The 17043-nt window shown below is 37.7% G+C and overlaps 1 protein-coding gene across 1 annotated transcript in view; it reads left to right on the forward strand.

Moving 5' to 3' along the window:
- HMCN1 (hemicentin 1) overlaps positions 1–17043 on the forward strand; it is a 345340-nt gene that overhangs the window by 161619 nt on the left and 166678 nt on the right. The window contains exons 15-19 of the mRNA XM_016224594.2: positions 2413–2571; positions 9742–9936; positions 12381–12476; positions 13839–13966; positions 15401–15545. Coding sequence (XP_016080080.2) covers positions 2413–2571; positions 9742–9936; positions 12381–12476; positions 13839–13966; positions 15401–15545 — 723 coding nt within the window. The remainder of the gene's footprint in view (positions 1–2412; positions 2572–9741; positions 9937–12380; positions 12477–13838; positions 13967–15400; positions 15546–17043) is intronic.

Raw genomic sequence — 17043 nt, forward strand, 5'->3', positions numbered from 1 at the left:
AGATTTGTAAAAATGTGAAACAATGCCACTTTTCTCACTAAATTTCTCTTGTTTAGGGAGATATTATTTTTTCATAAAATATGTTCATTATTTAAAATGTCATGAGTTTATGGTTTAAAATAAATTCATACATTTAAAAGTTTTTCAGTTTCATTTTCTAAAACACTAAGTACAAGTAAATATAATAAAATACAAGTAAATATAAAAAACACTTTGCAAAGTACCCAATAATTTTTAAGACAAACATGGAGACATTTTTGAGAACCACTTAATTTCCATAAACTATTTTAAAAGATTTTATGCCAAGAATAATGATTTCTCTGTTAGTCTTTACATCACAGAGGCCAGAATTGAGTTTAAACTGCAGCAAAGAGACCCCTCCTCAATGGTAATATTAAATCCTAGAGTAGATTGTCAGGAAAATTTATATATATTACTATGTATAACGTTCTTCTAATCTCATATTAAAACTAAACCTCATTTCATTTTCATCTTAAAGTTTTGTATTTCTCTGTGGCTCCTCAGTAATTCAATGATTAATTTTTTCAGGAGAAATCAAGAAAGGAGAGATTCTTACAATGTGATCAAAACGCAAACTTAAACCGGTGTTTTCCACTTTGTATTTTGTTTCATTACTGCTGTTCTTCAAACATTGTTATTTGGGGGGAGAGGGGTGACTAGCAAAAATGTTTTTATTTCCTCCTGTTATGTTCTCTGACATACACAGAAGAAATAAAGGAGAAGCAAATTCCAAAAATCTAAATGCATTTTAGTCCAAATATTTTAATTCCTGATGAACAGCTAGGTCACATTGCAGCCTCCCTTAGTGGGAAGAAAGTTTAGGTCACCATCATCTGCTTTTATTTATGAAAATTTCCCAGAGGCACATAGACACGCCTTTAGTTGCTTCTCCTTCTCGTGTGGTATGTAGTAGCAAGTTTAAAGGGATGATTGGGGTTTTAAATATTGGAATGTTGAAAATACTTTATTTTTGGCACTGGCGGCTGCTAATGTCATTTTTTGTGTTTTTAAATTTATGGCTCCTTTGACCTCTTCTCCTCCCAAAATTATAAAAACAAAAAGAGAATTGTCTCTTTGTTTCCCTGAGTCTAGTGATTGGTGTTTTTCATAATGTCCCAGAGAATGGCTAGCTCTGGGGTTTTCTTTGTCCATTAGAAGCTAAGGGAGTTACTTCTATGGACCTCAGGCCCAGGGCACATGGCTAGGCTACCATGTGACATTTTGGAGAATAGCTTTTCAGGCTTGACATCTGGGCATGTCCCTAAAATCCCCTGGAAGTTTTCAGGACTTCCACAGAGAGTTTGATAAGACCCTTTACAAAAACAGATTAAAGATAGAGACACGAAGCTGGCATTAAATATCCAGCGCTGGGCATTTTTTAATGATACTGGTCATTCTGGTTAATTACATTCTTAAGAAAGGAGAGAGCCTGGAGGAGGGGAAGCCTAGTGAGGGGCTAACCTAACTTACAGATTTGTCGAGGCATTGCCTACCTTCAAATAGAAAGGGCTCTCAGGGGACTTGGGGTGCTGCGGGCCAGCAGCACACACACATGACTCAGAGATAACTAAGCTTTCTTGGGCCGTCCTACCCTCACACTGGCGTCAAACTCAGTAAGTAGTTCCATTCCCCATACATTTAGTCTCTAACTGCTTCTTCCAAAAAACTCACAACTCCAACTTAAAGAACTTTGATGAATAATACAGATTGAGTAGAGGTAACCTGGGAGATTTATATGACATCTCCTCTTTGGTCATTGTCAGGCGTTTCTCATCCATTCTTCTGCTAACAAGCTCCCCCCCCCCCCCCCCCTTAGCTCTCTGGTTCCTTTTTCCTCAGACATCCTCAGGGTCCTTTCAGGCAGTTACACACCATCTAACTAATAGCATGTAGCAAATCAAAATGTGGTCATTCATCAAGCAAACTAAGAACACCTATGGTCTCCGAAGCATTTCCTGGGTGACTGGAATTCATCCTGCCACAGAGATAGTAGAAATCTCTTTTCAACCTTCATCTCCCCATTCCCCATTCCCTTCTCACTTCACACAGCCGTGGTGACAGCCGGTATCCTTTCCAAGTTCCCCAGTGTAGCTTCAAAGGCTTCGTTCTTATTTAGGTTACCTATGCAGTAGGAAATACTTGTACATAATTCATGTAGGACCAGATTTTTGGCCATAGGTTAGCCCATAGAATTATATAGACTAATCAGCTCAGTGCCAAGAAACACTTCATTCTTTCATTGCAAAAACGTTGTTTAAGTGTCTACATTGTGCCAGACACTTGTATTTAAAAATTTTACAATCAGTTTTCCTTAGAAGCTTTGAAATCAGACCAATAGCAAACTATGTAATTACTTCAGTGTTTAATGTTCTCTCCTTTGTTTTGACTTAGGGGACCTTGAGCTGAGGCCCTCAACTTTTCTCATTATTGATCCTTTCTTGGGACTGTTGAAGATTCCAGAAACTCAGGACCTCGATGCTGGTGATTATACGTGTGTAGCTGTCAATGACGCTGGAAGAGCAACTGGCAAGATAACTCTGGATGTTGGCTGTAAGCATCCCCGGTCTGATAGACACATTTATTTTAAAACTGATCTGCTGTTTTTTTCTGTGTTCATAACTTTGAAACAATTGGCTGGAAGTATTTTTCAGAAAGGCAAAATTAGAGTTAGCATTTAAGGTTATTACTATAATAATGGTAGTTAGCATTTACCAAGTGCTTTCTGTGGGCCATGCACTGTGCTAAGAACTTGTATATGTGCTATCTCCTTAAATGTTCATAACAATTTTAAGGGGAAGATACTATAACTATCTGCATTATCTAAAAAGGAAATAGAGGTTTAAATAAGCTAAGCAACTTGACCAGGGTTACAGAGCTATGGAGGGGCAGAGCCTGAATGTTTGAACCCAGGTTGTCTGACTTCAGACTGTAGACTGACTTGGTATATCATCTATTGCCAAATATTTTCCAATCCAGAATCATTCATTCTGACACCAAATTTCTAAGTAATAACATCTGGAGGCCATAAATTAGACCTTGGCCGTAGATGTAATTTGGAGATGTTGATGACAGCAAAGGTAGCAGATGGTGCTTTTACTTTTTTAAAAAATTCACCAGCAATGACTCCTCTGTGTATGAAATAAAGTACTAACTACAAATAAACGTCAATCACAATGTGAAGGATACAGCACGCACATGACAGGTATGGTCGGATTACTCAAGAAGTTCGGTTCTCCCTCCTTTGTCTCTCCATATCACGTTTCTTGGGGGGGGGGGGGGGAGTTCTACACAGTATGGTAACACTTGAAATGAAACAGAGCTTGCTTTTATGAAAAAGAACCTGGCAGCTTCATTTTAAGAGATAATTCAAACTTTTGCATCACTTAAACTTATAAAACATGACATTCGTTAAGTTTTACTTCCATTTATGTATGATTTCCTTCCCTCCTTCCCTCCTTCCCTCCTTCCCTCCTTCCCTCCTTCCCTCCTTCCCTCCTTCCCTCCTTCCCTCCTTCCCTCCTTCCCTCCTTCCCTCCTTCCCTCCTTCCTTCCTTCCTTCCTTCCTCTTTATTGATTTCAGAAGAAGGGAGAGAGAGAGAGAGAAACATCAATGATGAGAGAGTCATTGATCGGCTGCCTCCTGCACCCCCCTGACTGGGGATGGAACCTGCAACCCAGGCACATGCCCTAACCGGGTATTGAACTGCAATCTCCTGGATCCTAGGTCATTGCTCAACCACTGAGCCATGCCTGGCTGGGCATATGTATGATGATTTTCATGCCAAAGCTGTTTTTATTTTTTTAAGCAAAAGTTAGGAACTGTAAAGAAAATGCATTTTTTTAGGATAAAATAACATAAAACATTGTAATTCTACTCTCTAAGTCTTTAAGTAAAAATCATGACCCTCTAAGCTTAATATTTTGTTTCATATAAACTAAAATGTTTTCCTCCTGGGATCTTTTGTGGCCCCCTTTGTCCCTAGGTTGTCTGGTGGACGCTCTGCCTTCTTGGTGTTTATGCTCTTGGAGTAGAATCAACAAAGCTGGAAATGTCCACAAAGACCACTGCAGGGTCTGCCTAGGACATAGCAAGATGTGTTGCAACCATGAAGGAACTCTGTGGTCATTAAGAGAAGTGCTTTAGAAATGAGATTAGAATCCTGGGTGGAGAGTATTGAATCTATCAGCAGAGTGTGAAACACAAGTAACGCTTAGAATGTAAGGTCCAGCCCTGGCGGTGTGGCTCAGTTGGTTGTGTGTCATCATGTGCACCAAAGGTTCTATTCCCGTCAGGACACATGCCCAGGTTGCAGGCTCGATCCCCAGTAGGGGGCGGGCGTGTAGGAGGCAGCCAGTCCATGGGTGTCCCACTGTCACGTTGATGTTTCTCTTTCTCTTTCCCTTCCTCTCTCTCTCAAAAAATCAATAAAAATTGTTTTTGAAAAGAAAAGAAATGTAAGGTCCAAAAGAAGAAGGTCAGTAAGTACAGATTCTTGTTGTCAAGGAATCTGCATAGTGCCTTTCGGTTCTCAAGCTACATGCTTCTCCCTCCTGGCGCGCAAGGTCCTTGAGAGTTACCTGGCTCTAGAGGGAGAGGGAAGGAGCCTCAGTAATCGTTCCCAGCAAAAAAGGGAACGACACTCTCATTCCTCCTCCAAGATAGAAAAATAAACACCGAACACATGTTCCTTTGCTTACTTACTGCCTTCTTGATAATCTTTTTAGCTTCTGGAGTTTCCAGGTTCTCTCTTGTGACTAGCGATAAACCATATAAGGATTAAGGCTGTCTGTGCTGGAGTGACTTGCATTGGATTAGGAAACGTCCTTTCTTCCTTAAATGGAATTTTGTTTTATCTTCACTTATATTCAAGCTGATCTTTTCTAAAACAAGGCCTTTCTCAACTATTATTCCAGAAACTGCTCTGATTTTTGAAACCATTCACATAAACTCAGTTGTTTACTCACTGTAACCTTGACCATTGTTAACAATTGTCAAGTAATATTACAGTCAGTGCCTCGTGTTTCTGTCATGCCTTAATTATTCCCTCATTCACCGTCGAAGTCCTGATCCTTGTAGCTTACGAAGTTTGATAATCCACATAACACTACTGTTCCATGTCCTAGGAGATACAGGATGTAACTGCCAGGATCTGTACAAATTACAGTTGTGGGGATGGTTGTGGTTATCACTATTAGGTTTCAAAGCAAGCAAACAAAAAAACCCCAAACTTTTCCCAGAATGTTACGTAGTGGTTAAGAGGATGGGCAGTGGAGAGAAACTGGTTTTCCGCATGGCATTTAATAGGACCTACCTGATGGGTTGGTTGTAAAGATGAAATGAGACAGCATTGCCCATGTGCATTTAGCATGTCATTGGTTACTGCTGTTCTTTGAAGCTGCTTAATGGGACATGGAGCAATAGGTGAATATTAACTTCACAAACCGATTGGTCATTTTGATTCTTTGAGTCTTGGAAAATAATATAGAAATGCATATATAATAGTGGCATAGTATTGAAAATTAAGCATTGGGATCTTAATATGAAAGTCATTGTTTGTTTCCACTAATTTTTTTTAAAGTCTTAAGACAAGTTAAGTACTGCTATTAGTAGTGCATAAAATTATTCATATGCGTTCCAGAACTATTGGGCATAAATCTAAGTAGATTATGATTTAAGAAGAAAAACATGCTTTTTATCCATATCATGTTAACTGGATTTGCAGATTGTTTTTGTGGGCTTATTACTTCACATCAACTATACTCAATCAAACATTTTTATTTTATGTTATTATAAAAAGACTGTAATGTAATTTTTGAGTTGTAGCTTCTTGCAGTGAGTCTCTTTCTTTGTATTTCTCATTATGATGGCTTTAAGTTGTGGACATTTCAGGTCAACGGGGAAAGTTACCAGTGCTTTTCATCCGTTTGAAAAAGAGGCAGTGGGTTGTGAAGTCATTTGGAAGAAAAGAAGATTGGCCACATCAAACAAAAAGTTGGCCTGGCAATGATTTTATTTGCAGCATTCCACACCACACGGGGTTTGAGTTGTAGACGGTGGTTTCATGTTTTGTGGTTTGGTAGAAACAAAACAGTGTGTTCAGCCATGTTCGGAAAGAAAAATCTCTGTTTGACTAATTTAATGCAAGAGTTGCCTTAACGGAGATTAATTATCACTAAAGGAACAAGAATCATTTTATGGAATAAGTTTTAGAGCAAGACGGTCATTCTGTTTATAACTTTGATATTTTCACAGGAATGTGTACTGATAGGTACAGAAATACCTATTAGTAAATGACAAAGCTCTATGTGCATTAACCCTGAGCAGTTGTCAAGGAACGTATACACAAATATTTAGGGGATCACAGAGGATTCAGCGTAATTCTGACAGACTATCTGCAGTGGCCAAAATTGAAATGAACAATTACAGACACTCCAGAACTGTGGTTTAATAAATTAACTCTACAATATTTATGATCAGTGATTATTACTATTTGGGTGATGACTACTTGTTAAATGATTACTTAGCATTCTCTCTTTTAATAACACAAAATAAGAAATGTTGTTATCCCCTTTTGTTCATGGGGAAATTTAGACTGGGGGAGGTAAAATCATCTTCCAAGTTTACAGACTTAAATAGTGGAACTGCCATTTGAAACCACCGAGTGGGCTGTAACTTCTCTAAGCAGCACAGCCTCCTCTGTACAAGCTCAGTATCTTGTACTATAATCACTTCTGCACCCTTCCCCCCCAGTCTCTTAATCTGTTTACCATCCACCCAATATAATTCACTTGGAGTCCGAATTGGCCACACTCGGGAGTAGGAAGTATTTAGGAGGCTGCTTGGCCTGAGGTCGGAGTTGTTTAATGTTTGAGGTTCATGTCATGGATGCTGTCTTGGCTGCTTACCCAGCCTGGGCCTGGTACTTTCATTTGCCTTGTTTTCTGCTACCAATCCCTTACTCTCTGACCGAGAGCTTGTCTTGTACCTGACACTGTTCCCGAAGCTCCTTCTCCCCAGATGACTTCTCCTGTCTTTAATTGAGTTTTATGGGCACGACTTGAGTTTCACTTACTCATTTATATTCCAGTTTGTTCTTGGCATTCTTAGTTCTGAAAATTCTCGTTTGTCTTCATTTGCACTCATGGCTCTGTTCTATTGTGTCAGTAAGCTTGGTTCCCTCCCAAGTACTTGGTTGATCCCAGGCTTCTACATATCCTTTGCTCTTCTGGAATTTATTTTCTGTCCCATCTCCACATTCACCTACCCCCACTCCGAGCCTAACACATCCTGAGACTGTTCCGTTTAACTTCTGTTTTTCAGAAAAGCAACCAGCTCTGGAGTAAATGACTACTGTCTCTCCAGAGAAAAATAACTAGGCCTTGTCCACCTAGAATGAGCAAACAATGAGTAATTTTAGAAACTATTTAAAAAGTATGTTTATTTTGCCTATTAGTTTCGTAAGCCAAATTCTCTTGTAGATGGATTAAGAAAAATCTAAACCGATACACTACTTCTTTTTAAAAACACATTGCTGCCCGGCTGGGCATGGCTCAGTGTCTGAGCATCCACCTGGGATCCATGAGATCACGGTTCGATTCCCAGTCAGGGCACATGCCCGGGTTCCCGGGTTCCCGGCTTGATCCCCAACAAGGGGCGTACAGGAGGCAGCCGATCCATGACTCTCTCATCATTGATGTTTCTATCTGTCTCTCTCTCCCTCTCCCTTCCTCTCTCTGAAATCAATAAAGATATATTAAAACAAACAAACAAATAAAAAACACATTGCTCAATTGTGGTATTTAACAACTTTATTTTATTTAGGTTTTGTAAAGAAATAGGGTTTCTAAAATTGCCATTTTTGGGAAAAATGCAAGTTAAAATGCACCGGATCAAGGTGGTTATCATCATCATATGCACACACATGGACACACACAGTTCTTGGTAAAGCGTTTTAATATTGATTGAATCACTGACAAAAATCTGGCAGCCATGTATAGTGCACAAAGCACTGTGTTCGTTGCTTTGAAAGGTAAAAATATGGTTGCAAAAATGAGCCCTCTAGGGAAAAATCAAACGTATAGTCCAATAAAAGGGTGAATATGGCCGTTGCCATGAGAGTGGGTTCTCTGAAACCTCAAGAGGGAAGAAATCATACTCATTTGGATGGTAAGAAATGGCACTGAGGAGGGGCCTTTTGAACTGGGTTAAATAACTGTCAGTATTTCAAGAGGCAAGATGAACAGCAGACATTGCGTGTGAAAGGGATGGCCCCTGGGGAAGGTCAGTCCCTGTTCAGAGAAGGGTCCTGAGAATAGGGTTTGTGTAGGGACCTCATGGGAGATGAGGCTGTGAAGTTATGGGTGGTTCTTTATCCCAGGCCAATGAAGAACTAATGCTGCTCGGAAGACACGTGTACATCCGAGTCTCCGAATTCCCAGAAGGAAAGATGTGATCTCTGTACCCATTTTTACTGGCCCGATAAACAGCTGAACTGTGGGCAGTTTTAAGAACCAGTAGAAAAGGGGAGGCTGATCGAATGACAAAGCCTCGTGACTCTGAAGTTGGATCAACCTGGTTTTCAATCCTAGCTCCAGTGCTCAACTCCATGTGACACTTAGCAAGTTAACTATCTGTGCCTCAGTTTCTTCACCTATAAATTAGAGTAATAAGTAATGGAAATCAAGTAACACCCGTCCCTGGCTCTGTGAGTAAAAGTAGTTGTAATTCCTTTTGTTTAATCTTGACATTATAAAGGAGAAGAACCTCTCCTTGATACGCCCTCCTAGAGTCCTGCATGATCAGGTTTCCTGAGTTACCTCCAGTAGTATCACAGTATTGTATATATTTCTCCTTGCCTGGTGCCTCAGACATCATTACTCATAAGTTCTGGAGGACATACTGAGAGCCTCATCTATTTGGGCTTGATGACAGCATCGTCCCTGTCTTACATTCTGGTGGTTTCCAAGGTGTCCCTGACATATTTCCAATTCTTGCTCCAGGCTTCTGTGGTTACCTGAATTTTGTGGATAATTATAGTCTTATTATCTATAATTTTATAATTTCTGAATCCCCACTTAACTCTAAGATTTTAAGCACTCATTTTTTTTAATCAAATACCATAATCTGTTACTTTAATTTGTATTATTAATTCTCAAGGTTAAATGTCTTTAACCCAAAAATACGAAAAAATGAAGCATTGACAAGTAAGGATGTGATACAGAATGGATTTAATTTGGGATTAGATACTTTCAGCTTGTGTAATGATCTGTTGAAGAATGAACTCTGCTATAAATTAAGTTCATTTAAAATTTTGACTAAAAGTAAGTTTTGGAAAGGGTAAAAAATATTTCATTACAAGGCAAACTTATTTATAAGAAAGCTTAAAGGTTTGAGCAGTGTATGACATAAACTAAAATTGAAAACAGATTTCTAAAATGAAAGGTTCTATTTAAAGTAATTTTGATTTAAATTTTCACTGTTCATCATCACTTGAAACAGATAGTTGAAGTTTTTTGGGCCTCTTCAGTGAAAAAAGGGAAAAGAAATGTCTGCTATTTCAATGGCAGACAGGATACTAAAATGGTAAATTTATAATATATGAAAAATGGTTTGATTCACATTTGATCTGTTGATAGTTTAATAATTTTCTATTTAATGTATACCTATGTACTATGCCAATGACCTTTGTTGCTGTTGTTGCTGTTTTAAATACCTTCTAGCACCTCCAGTTTTCATACAAGAACCTGCTGATGTGTCTATGGAAATTGGTTCGAATGTGACATTACCTTGCTACGTCCAGGGCTACCCAGAACCAAAGATTAAATGGCAAAGATTAGACAACATGCCCATCTTCTCAAGACCCTTTTCAGTGAGTTCCATCAGCCAGCTAAGAACAGGAGCTCTGTTTATTTCAAGTAGGTTAAAGGAAATATATTTTTATTCAAGTATGTAGATGTATCTACATATAGACTATACATTCATGTTTTATGCATAAGCGTTGCTATGTTTGAAATAGTGAGTTAATCTTGCCATCACATTTGGTGTTTGTTGCATGTTACTTTAAACCAGTATTGGACTCTTACATTTAGGAATTGTCATAAATGAATCTATCTGGAGCAAAAGATTAAAATAAAATATCAAGTACTCCATCATCCAAAAAATTCATCTGTGAACTATTAAGCATTCTGATATTTATAAACACTTTGTACTTTCTAAAATAATGTTCGGAATATTTGGATAGTGGCCCCAGAGGAGTAACAACATTTAGATAATGAATTGGTTTTTTAAAAAGTAATTGCATGTTTGGAGTATTCTGTATCAAGCCTCCAACAACTGATTCCCAGGTTTAGTAACAACATTAAATGTACATTAGCCACTTAAACTTTCAAATACAAGTACAACTGTCTAATTGCAAGTGTTTAAGTGTTCAGCTCTGAACTAGGCTCTGTGGTGAAGGCAGAAGTCAAGTATAAGCTCCTTAAGGTAGGCATTTTACAATCCACCATCTGAGTGGATGGCCCCAGAAGTACCTACTGGGAAATATGGGTTGGATTGGGTCACATTGTGCAGGACCTCAAATGTGCAGGCGAATAGATGCATTTAATGAGATTGCAAAGAGAGCCCCTCAATATTCATCGGCAGGTGAAAATACTATTTCAGAACAACTCCTCTGCAGGACGGGTAGAGATGAGAGGGAGGGAAGAATGGGGAGGCCCACATAGTTATACAGGTAGGGTGATGGTGGGTTGAGAAGCATCCCAGAGGGAAACAATTAGACCTGTAAACAAATCAATTAGAGGAGGTGAAAGAAAAGGAAGAATAAGTGAGGGCAATGTATTGACCAATAATTTCCCAGTTGTCCAAATTAAATCATCTAGAAGGAAACTAGTGATTAGAAACTTAGTTCTCAGTAGTATGCTGTATTTTTGCACAGATCAGTCCAAGAGTTGATAATATAAAAAATATCTTGCTTAGAAGCAATGTATGACGTATTAGCAGGTGATCTGCTGGATTTTCCTTTGCAAATGAAGGTTTGCTATTGTTGAGAGTGGCCACTGCCTGAGGTTCCCAGATGCCGTTCTGCAGTTAATATGCTTATGGTTAACAGAGTAGGAGGACCTTTGTCCCTGCTCTGTATCTGAAAGGGTGTGGATCTACTCATAATGGAAAGATTCCTTTTTCTCTGTCAGCATCTTATCAACAGATTAAGCTGTGCTTATTTTAGTCATGGTATTTGCAAAGATGATGATCATTCCTCTATTTAAAATCTTCGCTTGCTCACAAGTCAAAACCACTTTCTCTATAAGGCACCAGGCTACCTGTTCAGGTTCAGTCTCCTGTCTCCACACAACCTATAACCCGGTGGTCCTCACCTAGTCCCCCAACACCCTTTTTAACTAAACTTATTTTGTAGTATTTTTATTATCCTGAAAAGTTCCATATATTATTTGATCTGTCTACATAATAAAAATCACTTTAGTACCCAAAATGTAGCACAGAGGAAAATAAAGGAACGTAATTTATTAGAATGATAGGTGTTCCAGATTACTCTGTGAATACGCTGGTAACATTTACTCAATAGGCATACGCATTTATGCACATCGCCATGAATTTGACAGCTCAACTGTAGACTGATATAGGAGTATGGGATTGATGACTCAGAAACTCCAAGCTGGTCAAGTGATTTTCTAAAATGGTGGATAATTCTTGCTAAAGTACTTTTCTTCCTTCCGCTTACACAGAATTGGGTTGTAGGCTCATACTGTAATTATAAACAAAGCCTTCAAATCCATGAGTTTCCTGTTGGACCTTCAGAAGTCTTGCTGGACTTGGGATAATTGTTGTTCCTTTTGTGAATCTACTCCAAGCATCAGTTCCCTAGTTTTTGACCACTAAATGCCAGAAGACCGACTAAAAAAAAAATCTCCCCTGCAAACTTCCAGAATGCCCCCAGGGAGGTGGCTTAGCTTCCCATTCTTTGAACGGACCATGATTTTTCAAGTCCAGCTTTTGCCTTTGCAGCCCATTGGGTTTGGACTGCCCTCCCTCTACTCTACCTGCAGTTTAAGGTACAACTGAGATGTTACCACCTATGTTAAATTAAGCCTTCCTTACCTCCTCCACATGCCATCATCAGTCACTCCCCTCTCTGCTCCTGCAGCTCATTGTTTGAAACTCATATGATAGGATTTATCGCACTGGGTGTGAGTGTTGGCTGCTGTGTCCGTCTCCTCCCCTAGAATGGGAACTACCAGAAGGTAGTATCATAGTATCCACCCATAGCTCTCAGCACTATGCCCAGCACATAATTAATGCTCCAGAGATGGTGTTGAGTGAGTAAATGATCTCTTATTTTTAGACTTATGGGCAAGTGATAAAGGAACCTATATCTGTGAAGCTGAAAACCAGTTTGGAAAGATCCAGTCCCAGACAACAATAACAGTGACAGGACTTGGTAAGATCGACTCACTGCTTAGACACCACACTCTTCGAAACCATCAGACTTCTTTTACTACGTCATCTCTTGCCTGTACTACTTTTATTTCTTAGACAAACAGGTAAATAGCTGATTGCTAGGTTAACCTTCCCTCCCCACCCTGTTTCATAGTTCATAGGATGTTAGAACTGAAAATAATCTTAGAGGTCATCTGCACCAAGCCCCTCATCTTCCATTTAAAGAAATGAAGGTCAATTTAAATAAATTGATTTAAGTCTAAATATGAAAACACATCCACATGCACACACATATTAGAGTAGTGGAGTTCTTGTTTGTTTACCTTTTTACATTTATTATTTTAGTTCACATGGAATTATTTGTGTATGATATGAAGCAAGAATATAATATAGTGGGCTTCCAAGTAGTAAGACATTCGTTTCAATATATTCTATTGAATATTATCTTCCCACTGATTAAAATGCCCATTTGGTCACATGCTAAATTTGTATCCCTACATTTATTCCTTGGAACTTTATGTGCAAACTCTACATTGTTTGAATTATAGCATTTGGTGTGATTTTTTAACCTGTCAGTGCATGGTTCTCATCCATACACTTCCATAAAATTTTCTTTATGAATCTCCCTTTTTTCATCTACATGTACTTAAGTTTGCCAAGTAGACTTTCTCATGGATTTGCTTTGATTTATGTCAGATTTATTCACTGATTTCTAGAAAAGGACATCTTCACAATACTTCTTTCCCATTCCATCTCAGGGAGTCCTCCTCATTTTACAGTCTCCTCCCCAATCTCATCTCTTCTCTAATAAGTTTTTCCCTTTCCCAAATAGTTCTCTTCATGATTTTCAGAAGGAAACCTTACCTTTTGAGACAGCATGGATCGACCTGGAGAGTATTATGCTAAGTGAAATGTCACACAGAGAAAGACAAATAACATATGATTCTACTTATATGTGGATTCTTATGGACATAGTAAACAACAAACAAAATAGAAACAGATTAGTATTTCCTGAAGATGGTTCTGATGATTCCTCTTTTCTGTTTATAGATGCTTTTGGGCACTGTCCACCTGTCTGTTGAATACATTGTGAATTTCTTGGCTTGACCTTTCTCACCTCCCACGCCGTAACTGAATTCTTTTACTTTCTCTGTCTCTGTGCTATTACCTGTCCTCTTGCCATTCTCCAGGCTTAGAAGGGGCTTTTATCTGTATTTTCTAATTCACACTTATTTACATTTTAAAATCTTACTCCTGAAAAATCATTTTAAAAAATATCACAAGTAGGCATGTTGGCCTCTAAAAGAGTTGCCTTCCTTTGGGTGAAAAGGAGTTGTTAGTGCCTGTGCTTTCTCTCTCTCAGTTGCTCCACTCATTGGAATCAGCCCTTCAGTGACCAGTGTAATCGAAGGACAGCAGCTGACTTTGCCTTGTGCTCTATTGGCTGGAAATCCCATTCCAGAGCGTCGGTGGATTAAGAATTCAGCCATGGTAAGAACATTTTTTTATTATTTTAGAATCATTATTTTATTTTATTTTACTTTATTTTATTATTTTTTCCATCACCATTTATCCCCTCTATGCCTTATCCCACCTCTACCCACCCCTTTCTCCTGTAAGAACATTTTAAATTCACACATTCACATTCCTAATTTTCTTGAGTAAGAGGTAATGTAGTCCAACCATTGAAATTTCAATTTGATAAATATACAAAAATATATTTTGTAAGCGCACCAAAACTTTTCTTCAGTATTAACATGTTTGTGCAGTTCATATGACTTTGGAATTAATAAGATGGAGAAATAATCAATAGTGTAATTTTTATAATTTTGCATTAAATTTAATATAATAAACTCTTCAGATTACATAAAAACTGAAAAAGTATGAAGTTTTCCATAGCATTTAAATATTTTTATATACTTCTTTGCAAGATGTAATGAAATGTTAATATTCATAAAAATTCTTCCATTTTATATATTAATTTTTATTATTAACTTCAAATGTTATGTCTTTTATTGTGACCTATTTTAAAATGTGGATCTAGTGTGTGTTGCTGTTTTTCAGTGTATGACTTTTTAATTCTGCAAGGATATGAAAGATTTTCTTATTTCTGTGCAGTTTTTCTGTAACCATGCTATCTATGGCAATAAATTTTTACCTGGTTCACAGCATTTTTTTTCTCCATTTTCCAGAGCAGTTGGACTCACTCTCTTCTTGAAGTACCAATAAGGAGTGAATTGAGTCCATGGACTAAGTTGTAAAATTGTTCATATTTGCATACAAACCTGAGAAAAAGGTGTACACCTATCAATAAAAAATGCCCTTATAACATAGGATGATACTAGTTGAGAACTAAGGTTTCCTGTGATTAAACGAAGTGCATAAATGCTACAGTGAGAGGTGATCATTCTGGCAACAGAAAATATTGCCAGCCTTCTGTGACACATTTTCCCCTCTAATATTTGTATCTGTCCCTGCAAAGGGTGGGTGTTGAGAGCAAGTCCATTCTGTCAGCTTGAATAAGTGTCTACTGGCCAAAATAAAAATGTCAAATGGCTCGCAAATGAAGGATTTCCTGCAAAAGAACAAATTAATCCAAAAGTAAAAATTACCAAGGAAATCTGGGTGCTGAGTACTAATAAAAGTTACAGAAACAAGAAGCAAGTGGCGTCTCTGTTTCTTTCCTTTTTCCAGCATGTGCGCTACTCTCCCCGATGTTAGTTGGTATCATCTTTGGTGGTATATCAGGATGACATACAATTGGTACTACCCTTGGTAGCATTTTTGCTCAGAATTCTTCACTTAAGGATGTTAAAATATTTTGTTATTTTATAAGACATCTAATAACCCAGTTGAAAGAAAGCAGATTCAGTTTTGGCTTTGGCCACATGGCCTTTTTAATTAAATGACTTTTTTTTCTTTAAGTTGGTCCAAAATCCTTACATCACCGTACGCAGTGATGGGAGTCTCCACATTGAAAGAGTCCGCCTTCAGGATGGAGGTGAATACACTTGTGTGGCCAGTAATGTTGCTGGAACCATTAACAAAACGACCACTGTGGATGTGCATGGTAAGAGACACACCCATTGTCATTCCTTCCAAACCGCATTCAAAGCTAAGTCAAAGGACTCCGTTCCTCTAGTTACAAGAAGTAGATGTCTTTCCTAATTGTCATTCTTAACAAAAAGCATTATTTCTTGAACAATATTTACATGGTTCAGGCTGTTTACAGACTTTCCTTTCCTGTATACACAGAAAGGCATTATTGGGATTTGCCTTGCTGAGTCTGGCCCAGGGCTTTTGTGAGTCATTTCTTAATTGATAAAAGTGGACTCAGTTCTCAAAGAGTTATGTTTAAAAATACATTTTAATTTCAGGCAAGCTGAATTTATTATACAATCCAAATTGCCTTGTCTTTTTGGATTGCGAAATAAGCATGTCCTTACTAATGACCCCTTTGTGTGTTCGCTAGAAATGACCTCAACTTTTCTAAAGGTCACCAAACAATCTTGTTTGCATGTTAAATAACTTAAGAGTCACAAGGAAGAAAATCCAGAAGCTATCTGTTTCCATTCCTGACTAACAGTTACCAACCTTCTACATCGCGATAAATAAGTGACAGCTTCATAGTTTGAGATATTGTCTAAACTTTTTTGTATATTCCCTTTAAAGACTTTGCAACATTGCTTTTTTTTAAAGTGTGGCATTACAAAATAGTTCTGTGTACAGAGATGAAAGTAGCACAGAACATTTATTTTTAGTAGATAATTCAGTCTTTTATTAAGACATGAATTGGAGAATCCAGTAATTTCCAAATTCCGCTTGGTCTATTGAAATTTTCAGTGGATGTGGACCATCTTCTTTTAAAATGGTCATCATTTAAAAAAATTATTTTAAGTAATTTATTTAACTGCAATTGACATTCAATATTACATTAATTTCAGGTATACACCAATAGTTAGACATCTATAGACCCTCTTTTTTAAAATATGTGTTTCTCATTGTAAATAGCCCCTTCCACCTCTCTCAATCTTATACCAATTTCCACCACTATCATATGAGATATTCTTGAAGAAATATTATTTTGAAGAAATACAGATGTAACACTAAATTAGTTATGGTCTAAATAAACATATATATATATAGAGAGAGAGAGAGAGAAAATTGGATATAGTTGTGTTGAACTGTTTTTGAAGATCAGTTCATACATTTCCTGGAAAGTGTTTATGGACTGGTTTAAGAATCCAGTGTAGAGGTACATTCATGTCATCTCCCTTTGGCTTCTATTAACAGTGTAGAATATGGTGATGAGAAGGATTCTGAGGCACCTTTTCCCTTGGGTGAAAGAGTAACACAGTTAGTTGTGATATATGTCAGATCAGGAGAGTAGGGAGAAGACAGATAAACCAATGATGTAATTTATTATGATGCAATAAATTTTAACAATTAAAAGTTAAAAGGCCATATTAGTCCAAAATGAGTAACTGATTTAGTCAATAAGGTTAAAGAAACATCAGCTCAGCCTTTCGACATGAACTAAACCAAGCATCCACTTAACCCACAGATTT

This window comes from Miniopterus natalensis, chromosome 19 (genome assembly GCF_054644295.1).
Source record: "Miniopterus natalensis isolate mMinNat1 chromosome 19, mMinNat1.hap1, whole genome shotgun sequence".
NCBI classification, from domain to species: domain Eukaryota; kingdom Metazoa; phylum Chordata; class Mammalia; order Chiroptera; family Miniopteridae; genus Miniopterus; species Miniopterus natalensis.